The sequence below is a fragment of the Sciurus carolinensis genome, chromosome 15 (genome assembly GCF_902686445.1).
Source record: "Sciurus carolinensis chromosome 15, mSciCar1.2, whole genome shotgun sequence".
NCBI lineage: Eukaryota > Metazoa > Chordata > Mammalia > Rodentia > Sciuridae > Sciurus > Sciurus carolinensis.
In genome coordinates this window covers 78,334,746-78,345,501 of record NC_062227.1, presented here as the reverse complement: position 1 = coordinate 78,345,501, position 10,756 = coordinate 78,334,746, and the positions used below count along the sequence as shown (strand labels likewise).

At 45.0% G+C, this 10,756-nt stretch overlaps 2 protein-coding genes across 3 annotated transcripts in view; one reads left to right on the top strand and one right to left on the bottom strand.

The window, feature by feature from the left end:
- Window positions 1-368: 368 nt before the first annotated feature.
- Timm21 (translocase of inner mitochondrial membrane 21) lies at window positions 369-8,622 on the bottom strand. Its single transcript, XM_047527011.1, has 6 exons — window positions 8,096-8,622; window positions 3,613-3,675; window positions 3,413-3,510; window positions 971-1,044; window positions 781-886; window positions 369-681 (listed from the first exon to the last, which is right to left on the bottom strand). Exons 1-6 carry the CDS (start codon window positions 8,382-8,384, stop codon window positions 577-579), a joined length of 735 nt encoding a protein of 244 aa, XP_047382967.1. The 5' UTR covers window positions 8,385-8,622; the 3' UTR covers window positions 369-576.
- A 392-nt stretch (window positions 8,623-9,014) lies between these two features.
- Window positions 9,015-10,756, top strand: part of Fbxo15 (F-box protein 15) — a 60,382-nt gene continuing 58,640 nt past the window's right edge. The window contains exon 1 of one of the 2 annotated variants that reach the window (XM_047525937.1): window positions 9,015-9,387. In XM_047525937.1, the coding sequence (XP_047381893.1) occupies window positions 9,251-9,387 (137 nt within the window). In that variant the 5' untranslated portion in view covers window positions 9,015-9,250. The remainder of the gene's footprint in view (window positions 9,388-10,756) is intronic. The other variant, XM_047525936.1, reaches the window with a different exon arrangement.

Here is a 10,756-nt window from a genome sequence, read left to right as displayed (position 1 = left end):
GCCACAGAACGTGAGGGCCAACGACGGTAACTAGGAGAGGTGGGGAGGGCCAGTGCACTCAAGGGAAGAGGGAGTGAAGAGGGAGTGTTAGATAGGCTGCTAAAAATCAGTGTGAACAACCCTGTGTAATGTACGTATCATCTGGTTCACTACAGCTCTCAAATACTTTCACGTTTATCTCATGTCAGATTCGAAAGTATAAGAATGGAAGATGCTTTTTACATCTTTCTGTTAGTTTTAATTTTATTCTGTAGGCTTTACCAACTATACAATATAAAAAAGCATAAAATACTGAAATCTCTTCTTTATTTACATGGTGTAAAATTTTCAGTAACAAAAAATTCTCATCATGAAAGATGCAAAAATGCTATCAAGATTGACAATTTAATGAAGCAACATAAAACAGGCTCTATTTCATGATTTTTCACAAGAAAATCTCTAATTTGGTTTGTCTAAGTGTGTCAAACATCCTGTTACATTCACTTTTATAATAACGCCCTCTTCCTGGGCAGATTCGGGGGAGCCGTGATGGCCCCAGTGTGTCCACCACACCACGCCAGCATGTCTGTTTGACTCTCAATTATCTTGGACTCGATTATCTTCAATCACAATAGTTCTTCTAGGATAGGATTCTACTTCCACAAATATATACTGAAATTCATATTTGCCACCCTCTGGATTCTGAAAAAAATGTATTTCCAGGTGTTATTTACCTTTCAGAGCTTGGGCAACAATAAGCCCAGAACTGTGGACCCCAGGGACCCCAGCTCATTCTCATACCTCTTTCACTTCCGCATACACCGTTCCTTGCTTCCCTGGCTCGGAGCCTTCAATGTAGAACTTCACTCGCAAATGTTTCAGCCCATCTCTTACATATTCAATAAAACTGTGGAGAAAACGGAATGGCCTAAGGCTAATAGGTCCCTGTCATTTAAAAGTTGCCCCATCTTTCCAACCTGCACCGTGGTACCTGACGTGCTGTCTCCGCCCGCGACGTGTCATCTCCCCATAGCCTCTAACAGGCTCACCAAAGACACTGACCACCTGCAGAAAAAAGACCATGCCTGCTTAGTGTTCCTTCTTTATGATTCCTAGGGAAATGTTTTCTACAAACCAAGTGATTTTAGAAAAATAATCAGTAAGGCCTGATCGCTTCAAAAAATGATGACTTCACTGATGAGAAAGCTAGGAAAAAAGGTTAAATAGCAAAAAAATTCATCCCCTAAATAATTTAAACAAATATTTCATGCACAGAAATGGAAATAAGAACTTTATGGCATCACTTGTAGGTTCAGAACAATGTAGGCTAAAGGAAACTGTTTCCACTTCATTTACAAAAAGCAAACACAGTGTCCAAATATTTTGGTAATACTTCATGGTTTGAAGATTAAAATGTATGGTCACTTTAAATGACATTTAATATGTGGGGTCTAATGCTAAAAGTTATGATGTTGAAAAGAGTTAAGTCACTCAAACAGCGAGGAAAAACACCAAGAAATAATGACATATTTAAAATCAGGTGTGAATCTATTATTCTTAATGGTAAATTTATGTGAAGTAGAAATGTAGTTTTTATTAAACTTAAAAAGCAAATACTAGCTGGGCATGGTGGCACATGCCTCGTGAGGCTGAGACAGGAGGATCATGAGTTCAAAGTCAGTCACAGCAAAGGCAAGCTAAACAACTCAGTAAGACCCATCTCTAAATAAAATACAAAATACGGCTGGGAATGTGGCTCAGTGGTCAAGTGCCCCTGAGTTCAATTCCTGGTACCAAAAAAAAAAAAAAAAAAAAAAAAAAGGACAAATTTGATGTCAAACTAAAAAAAAAAAAACAAAAAACTGGCCTTCAATTTTGTAAAATTGTCTCTGTCTCTTTGCTGAGCAACTTTACTATCACAATTTCCAGACACAAAAGAAAAGGATACTATATATATACTGTGGGGCTGAAACAAATGGAACAACTGTCCAAATAATTTACTTTAACAGATTAAACACATCAGTATCAGAACACTAGGAGTATCTATTTTTTAATAAGGCATGGTGCCCAAGAAGCCGTGGGCCCTTAAAAACTACTGATAAAACCAAATTGTTAAAACTTAATTATTTTTCACAGTTCCTCTTGGCAGCAAATTAAGTTATTGACCTCAGTAATATCTTACACTCTGTGTTTATTCTGTGGATTTTGTTTTGTTCAAAACGCTGTAAAATCTGAGATGCTGAGATGGTGAATAACACTAAAACTCCTCACCTCTTCTCAGAGATGCATCCTAATATTTAATTAGGTTTCCACCCATATTTATTTTTGTAGCCTGTAAAAACAGATAATTTAGATATAATACAATCTAGATATAATTTGATTCCCAAAAACTACAGTGGGAATCTTTCTTAGTCCCTGCCCGCTTTCCACTCTCAGGGACAGCTTTCATTTCCTGCTTCCCTCTCCATGGTTCCCACAGATAACCAGAGTCCAGTTAAGAGAAACCAAAAGACTGAAAAGAAAGACGCCAGAGCCCTCTGGCTGCTGAGGTGCCCGCCCTGACACGATCAGAGACTGATGTGGCACTCAGGGCCCTGCCCCAGGAACCCAGCACAGCACACCACGCTGGGAGAACCTGTGGCCTTGCATCTTGCCCCTGGCCAAGGACTGGGCTTTTCTGAACTCACTGCTTGAGCCCTCATATTTATGATGCCTTCTGCGGTCACCTTTCACGGTGTTGCTGTTTTTCAATGCTGAAGCTTCCCCCAGGGGGTAAGGAATCTGTCACACACAGCCAGGTTGTCTTGCTATCTGTGACTAGAGAGCCATGACATAAGGTTTTTCTTTTGGCAGGTTTCTTCACAAACCAGTGTGGCTGCATGTTGATTCTTCCCAGGGAAAGGCTGAGGAAGGCTGTACCCAACATGGTAAGATGTGGAATCAGACCAGCCTGGATTTGGGTGCTGGCTCTCACACTAGTTCAGTGACTGAGGCTGAGTTAGTTGCAAACTGGAGATGACAGTAATACCTAATGCAAAGGGCCCCTGGGAGATTTAACGAGACCATGCATTGAGTCACTAAGCACAACGCCTGGCACATAACATACTTTTGGTAATGTTAATGATAACTATCATAAGACTATGAAACAGGTATTTTGAAAAGAGGAGAAACATATCACTTGAGTTTGACACTTTGGTGTATCCTCAGTATTAAATATCTATGAGCAACTAGTAAAAAAAACTCACTTGTACAATTAGGATGAAAATACCCACACACTGATCCCAGAGTTTTAAGTACAGAACAAAGACTTAACATAAGTACAACCCAACCACTGTGTGCTCTCACATGAATTCCCCCGGGGTGCAGGACTGGTACTTGAGTTGGGCCCATTTCTGCCTCCCCCACATGTTCTCCCTCTCATCAGAGAACTAACCTCGGGATGTGATCTGCATTTTTCTAAGGCTTTCCCATATACCTTACTAGGACTGGATGAAGAAAAAAGTTCTTTGAAAATCGCGTAGAACAAGCCACCTGAAAATTACAGGAAAAGATGATGAAGCAAACCAAGAGTGAGAGATGAAGCTATTTGTTAAAAAAATGTTCAGGGACATTGTACTTGCTGTTTTTGACAACCTGTTATGCTGATTCCAACCACCACGATGACTAAGTAGGTGAAATCTCTTCCAGCTTCTTTCACTGTGAAGAGAAAATGCCAATGAATCACAAGTGTGTCCCCAGTGAGCAGGCCCACTTAAAGCTCTTTGGCTTTGTAGCAGGGGACATGTGAAGTCAGGGTCAAAGCAAGTGGAGCTGGTGCTGTCTCAGCAGCAGCTCTCCAATCCCCACGTGCTTCAGAGCTTCAGCAGGATTTTGGAGCAGTGAGTCTCTATTTTTTATTTCATTTAATGTTATAATCCTTTTTGTGTGTGTGTGTGTGGGGGGGTACTAGGGATTAAACGCAAGAGGCACTCAATCACTGAGCCACATCCCCAGTCCTATTTTGTAATGTTATAATCTTAATACTATTTTACCTTCTAGGAGGAAGACTCCTCATGCAGTCTCTCAGAATAAGAACAACTGCCACAGATCAGGCAGCTCTGGACACAGGTCTGCTGTGCACAGATTAAGTTAAGTGTTGACTTTGTCAACCAAAGGGATCAAAATAGTCATCAACACTTAACAGTCAGTGACCTTCCCAAATGCCATCCTTCTATGTCCCCACTGACGGTGCATAAAATACAGAGAATTGAATTCAGAACAGGAATTTGTCTTGCCAGATTTATGAATCAAACAACTTAAAAAATGCAGAGACTATACTGCAGTTATTTTTTTCCCACATTGATAAAAGGAGTCCAGATGGATTAAAGAGAAGCTATGGGAGCTAAAGAAATTCAGCTGGGACACTGTAATGGGACAGAATATATATGTATGCATGTTACACAGATATCTTCATGTGTATGCAAAAAACTGCAATTGCAACTCTTTTATTGATGCTGAAAAAGTACATTACTTTCTTGGTGTTATATTTATATATTTGATTTATTCACCATTTTAGGAAGACTTTTCGTCTTCTTTTTGAAACCAGAGATGTGCTACCACTGAGCTACAATCCTAATTTAAAAGATATGATTAAAACATAAAAATAGTGCATTGGTCAAATCTGTGCAATTCATAGGACTGATCCAAACAATAACTTTGTCACCACAAATTCAATCTCCTTACCTAGGTTTAGGTATGGAAAAGCCTATGGTGACACCAGCTCTTTCCATCTCATCACTATCCTAACACTTTGAAAGCCAGTAGTATGCTGACAGCCACATTTGAGCCTACTATCTGAATAAGGTCAGAGGCCCCAATACCCTGGATTTCTGATTGTCTCTCTCAACACACTCATTCCTGACAGGCTGTCTTCTCTATTTATTCAATCACAGATACATCTACTACATATAAAGTAGTAGATGGACAATATATACATCTACTACATATAAAGACTGTGCTGAATATTATCCACATTTTATACATTAAAACAATTTCTATTGCTAACAAATAGGCATTGTCAATGGAAGTTGTTCATTGCTTACCTTAGTCTTCTTGACCTCTCAGTCCTAATAGCTTCGTACCAAAAAACCTCAGTACTATTTGTCTCTGCAGTTCTCCATCCCTCCTGCAGTGGGTGCTCTGGTGCAGTGTGGGTACGCCAGGCCTGCCTGGCCGCAGGGAGGAGGGGTAGCTAACAGATCTCAGTTCCTCTGTGAGCATTCTTTCAACAGAAAGGAGCTTCCTCAACTAGGTCATCGCCTGCCTACTTTCAGAGTTCACTGATGACTGGATGACCCCTCTTGCAGGTGCGCTTGAGCTCCTCCCTCTGCCCACTCCTGCTTTCCTTGCCCCTCAACATGTACTATCTGAGCATTCCTCAATAAACCTCCTATGCAAATCTGCGTCTCTTCCCTGGGATGACCTACAACAGGTGCTACCACGAGTGGTTCAAGGAAGCAATTCCAAATTGGAACCTTGGAACTAAATTACCAGTCACTCAATGGCAATGAGGACTGTGTGTGCCTGGTGGTAGATGGAGCACTGATAGGCGTCAGCATGAGGTGCCCAGCCTAGAGTTTAGGGCAATTGTCACAGCTTTTGCCCTCAATGGTGAGCTGGAATGGAATACTGGTAAGAGAGAATGCACTTGTTGGTGTTATTTTGATAATCTGGGAGGACTAAGTAATTCAGGAATTGGGTTGGATGGCTGTGGGGGACAGGGATGTATTGGGGAAGAGGTGAGAGTATGGCAATAAGGCTTTCCAGGGAAGGTGAAGTGGGAAAGGCAAGAGAGATTTGGGTCAAAGGAGATTCATGCTGCTCCCAGAAGACAGGTAAAGTTGAGGGTCAGGCTCAAGGCAGTGGAGTAGCAGAGGTCAGCATGGCAACCACATCAGTTCTGCCAAGTCAGGGCAGGGCCTGATTTGGGAGGAACAGGAACTTGAAGCTTGGTACAGGAATATTGAGGTCAATGCTCTAAAAACTTCTGGAATCTTCAGATTCTCCTGAAGAAGTGGCTCATTCCTCCCCATTAAAATCTTGAATGTCCTACTTCTTGTACACTAGGTGAGGTTTTTGCCTAGCAAGACACACACTTTCCTCAGGAAGTCTCTACAGCTTCCCTTCCTGGTCAAGGTGCAACATAACTGGGTGTGAGAAAGGAGAAAAATGGACAATACTGTGACTATTACTTGGAAAACATACATATGACCATTTCTTAAAGGGTGTGTGTCAAGGGCACAAAATACAAACCCGGCTGAGTGAGAATTGATTTACATGAGGTACCCTCCTGTGATCAAGAACCTAACAATCAGATAAGCACCCCAGGAACTGAAGTGCAGTCATGTCTACTCTTGGAAACTTAGAAACAGTGATGGTCTCCATGAAGTGATGTGAAAACGAGACAACAGTAGTGGCAAACAATGGAGCAAAGGCTCATCAGGCTGTGAGTGGGCAGCTAGAGTGGACACTGGAGAGAGCTCCAAACCCAACAGCTGGCCGCATTTCATGAGAAGGTTTGGAGGACACTTCCCCAAGTTATGAGGAAGCCATAGTTACACCCTTACAGAGTAGACTCCTGTAGCAGGGTGGTGGTCTCCATTATACTCCCCTCAACCTTCACCTTCAAAAACCAGACAGATGCTAGAGAATGATAGTGGTCCCAACATAGATGTAATAATGCCAGATGTGGGAACTTCACGGGAGCACATTAACACAGTCTCATGGCACTGGCCACTGATCTGAAGAATGCCTTTTTTTCTACCTCTATTGAGCAGCCCATTTATCATACTGGACAACACAGATATAAAACATTTCCATTACTGCACAAAGTTTTATTTGGACAATGCTGTTTTAAACACTGAGCAAAATAACATGTCTGTCTGTTATGTCAACACCATTCTGTTAGAGCCAATAAGTAGTAAGATGTGTGCTTCATGAGTGAGAGATGGGCCTGAGGAAGATTCCAAGGCTTACTAACCATATCAATGAGGCCTGTAAGAGGTCCTATCTCAGACATGCCATGCCATCCCTTCCCAAGGAAAAGGCAAATTCTTGAGTTCTACACTGCTACTGCAAAACACGACAGGTCTTTTGCATTCTGGAGCAGATATCCCACCACACTGGAAATACTGCTCCCATTCATTCCCTGAGTAACAAGAAAAGCTGTCACCTTAGTCTGGGATCCACATCAAGAAAGGACGCTATGGCAGGCCCAGTCTGTAGTGCAACACTGCTGATTGTACCAGACAGATAATGATACATATGCGTTTAACACACCTACATCTTTCACTGCTGCGTACGGGCTGTTTTTTTGGGCTGAACTGCTTGCTACCGTGAACAAAAAATCATATTTTTAGCATGCTCAGCAGATTACAAAACAATTGGTATTCTACCAACTGTTTGTTAAAAATTAAGAATATGAGCTGAAATAACACAAACTGTCATTGAAATAATAGTTATATTTGTGTTGTATAATTATGGGTGCCTGAATTGCTTTCTTTGCCTTTCATTTTTTTCTACAAAGTCCTTGTGAAATGAAGAAATTAACAAAAATAAGAAGAAATTAAACTTAAAATACCTGTCAAAACAACTCTGACTTTTCCGATCAAATTACATTTCCTCTTCCGTTCTGTGTGTTCTATTACTGCACCTAATGTGTGACAGCAAGTGATGTTCTGGATGTCTTTAACTTTATAGTCTATATAGTCTAGCTCAGTATCTGGGAACAGCAACAGTTATTCAACGGAAGTGATTACTGAGAATTCCCTACTAATGATCACTCAATGATAACTCTCTTTTCAATTTATCCTATCCAATTTCTCCTTCTCACAGGCACTGGAACACAGGTTGAGAAAAATTTCCTAGACAGCATGCAACAAAATGATCAAATTCAAGATCAAATTTCATACATCTAAGTTCAAATTTATGAATCTGTAGGCGTATATTCTCTGGTTCTAAATATTTAACGGCTCTTTTAATTTGTGTGAACTGTTTTCCCCTCGTGGGCTGTAAACTTGGTAGAAAGGGCACTGGCAGCTGGTGTCAGGTCGACTGGAAGACAAGTTCTGCTCTTTACCTTTCTGAGAGGTTGAGACTGCGGTTTCCGCGCTCTGACCTCTGTGCACTGACACCTGCTTGCTGCTGTCCTCCTGTGCTCTGCAGGGGCCCGGTCCCTGTGTCCAGATCGTTTTCTGGGCGAGTCCAAGGACGGGTCTAGGTCGCACCGTTTTCTTCTGCTCTCGCAGCTCCCACCTCAAACTGGGCTGAGTCTTCACAGCAGCTCTATGAAGCCCGAGGTGTGGCAACAGCAGCTGCCTCCCCGAGGACCTGTGCAGCTGCAGAGCTCGTAGGAGCGCACGAATCATGCTCGCAGGAAGCTGTCCCTCTGAGCGTCAACGCAACTACGATCCGCAAAGCTTCGCGACCCACCGCACGGTCCGCCAGCCACGCACAAAACCCGCACCTTCACATTTCACCGCCACCACCGCCTTCCTATCCTACCGCTCCCATGAGAGCGCCCTGACCCTTCCGCGCTGACTTTCACACCCTCCTGCTCCGCAGAGCAGCCTGGGAAACTCCGGGCGTCTGGGAACGGCAGTTCCGGGACCTCGCTCCCCACTGCGGCGCCGCGCCAGGGACCCGGAAGGCACTGCATCTCCCACAATGCAAGGCGGCCAAGCCGCTAGGCCCTCTCCGCGCCTCCCAGAGGCCTCTGCGCGTATGGTCACGCATGCGCCGCGCATGCGCGCGGCGGCGGGGGGGAGGGGCCGCACTGGCAGAAGAACTCGGTTGTGTCTGGTAAATCAAGTAGAGCTTGCAAGAATCAAATAAGCAAATAAGGGTCTTCTCCTGACCCTTCTGAAGAATGTCAATTGGAGGACCCTCTGCCTTATTGTGGCTTATTTGTACTTATAGGCAAATGATTTAATTTCTGCTTTTGTCTCAAGAAAAGCCAGTCAACAGCCAGGTGAAAAGGAACGGGGATGCCAAAAAGCAGGCGAGGGTGTCGTAAAGTCCCAGCGACGGACGCATGACGTCCTCAACATCAGAACGACGCGGCGAGGGAAAGAGGCCGCCCCCAGAAGTGTCTAGAACGCCGTCTGGTAGCTAGGCGACGGCGGCCGCAGGGCAGCCCACGCATGCGCGACGGCTGGCCACTTTTGTGCGCACGCTCAGGACTCAGGCACTTGCTGAGCCCTCGCGGCCGCTGGGCGGTCCCCACCAGGTCTCCATGGCGACTGGACGCGGGCGGATCCTGAGGCAGCACTGGCTTGGCCTCCAGGCGCAGCGCGGGCCGCTCCAGGGTGGCGGCGCGCCGCGGGGCAGCGCGGGGTCGGCCACGTGGCGCGCGGGGGCCTCCGGGTTCAGGTGACGGTGGGACCCGCGGGTGGGTCTGCCCGACGGGGGAACCCTGGCGTCTCGCCCCACCGTTCTGGAGTCAGTGTTTTTATTGGTCGCTCGCCGCCACGTGACTGGCGGCTCTTTTTAACGCGGGAAAGGGTGAAGGACGGCAGAAAAGTCCTCTCAGGCTGGAAAGTGGGTTCCCAAGTCCGGTACCAGAGCAGTGACCCCCGGGAAGCATGCGGCGCCGCCCCCGGCGGGCCCTGCGAGGCCGCACGGTGGGCGGCGCCTGGTGTCTGCAGGGGTCTGGGCCGCGTGGGGCACCCAGCCCGGACCTCCCGGGGCCTCCTGCTGGCGGCGGGGACACCGTGGCTGCCCGGCAAGGCCCTCCAGTGGAAGCCGGTCGGGGAGGCGCTGCGCCGCCAGCCGGCCCAGGCCGCAGGTCTCCTACGGGACCCGGCCCTGCCTCCGCCTTTCCCCGGGCGTCGGACCGAGGGCGGCCCCTGCGGTGCTAGGCGTGGGAGAGCCTGGCGGGAAGCAGAAGCCGCCCTGCAGCAGCTCCCGGTCACCCCAGGGAGGGAGGAGGTCGTCCTGGGCGCCCCACGTGCTCGCGGGCTGCGGTTCTCGCGCTTTCCCTTCTCTCCTCCTGCAGCTCCCCTCCTCTACTCCACCCTCCTGCTTTCTGTGTTCATGAGGTCCCTCCTTTTGAATTCCTTATTTCTCTCTGCTTTTTGCATATGAGAAAAAACACTCGACCTTTATTTTCCGAGTCTTACTTCACTTAGCTTTATGCTTTTACAGTTCACCCGGTTTACCAGCAAATGGCATGATTTCATTCTTTTTATGGCTGAGTAGAACTACATTGTGGACATATACCCCAGTTTCTTTATCCATTCTTCTGTTGACGGGCACCTAGGTTGGTTCCGTAACTTCTCTATTGTAAATTGTGCTGCTGTAAATATTGGTATGTGTGTATCACTATAGTGTGTTGATTTCACTTCTTTCCGATAAATAACAGGGAGTCTGTGTCAAGAAAGTATTATTTTATATGTCTTATATTGTGGAAAATTGATGTTAATAAGGAATCAATGGTTTTTTAACACAGTGTATGTATAAATATCACCCTGTGAGAAATATAGCAGCACATGTATCAACTCAGCTCAATTTTTATCTATTTTATTAATTTGATTTGCTAGATACTAAAAAGGCACAGAAATTAGATTTTTAAAATATTGAACTTATTCAAAGTTATTAGGCAAAAATTTGACACTTGAAAAAACTTTTAAACTCTCCTTTTACTAAGTATATCAGACATAGATCTGCGTGAGAACATGTGTATAACTTGAATGATTTGCTAATCGTGTGGCTCTTAACAATGTATGGTTGGTTTTAAGAA

Coding starts and splice junctions, on each gene's coding strand:
- Timm21 (XM_047527011.1), bottom strand. CDS start 8,384: ATGATTCGTGCGCTCCTACGAGCTCTGCAGCTGCACAGGTCCTCGGGG. Junction 3,676..8,095: donor AGTCTCAACCTCTCAGAAAG/GTAAAGAGCAGA, acceptor TTCTCTTCACAG/TGAAAGAAGCTGGAAGAGAT. Junction 3,511..3,612: donor GGTTGGAATCAGCATAACAG/GTTGTCAAAAAC, acceptor TGTAATTTTCAG/GTGGCTTGTTCTACGCGATT.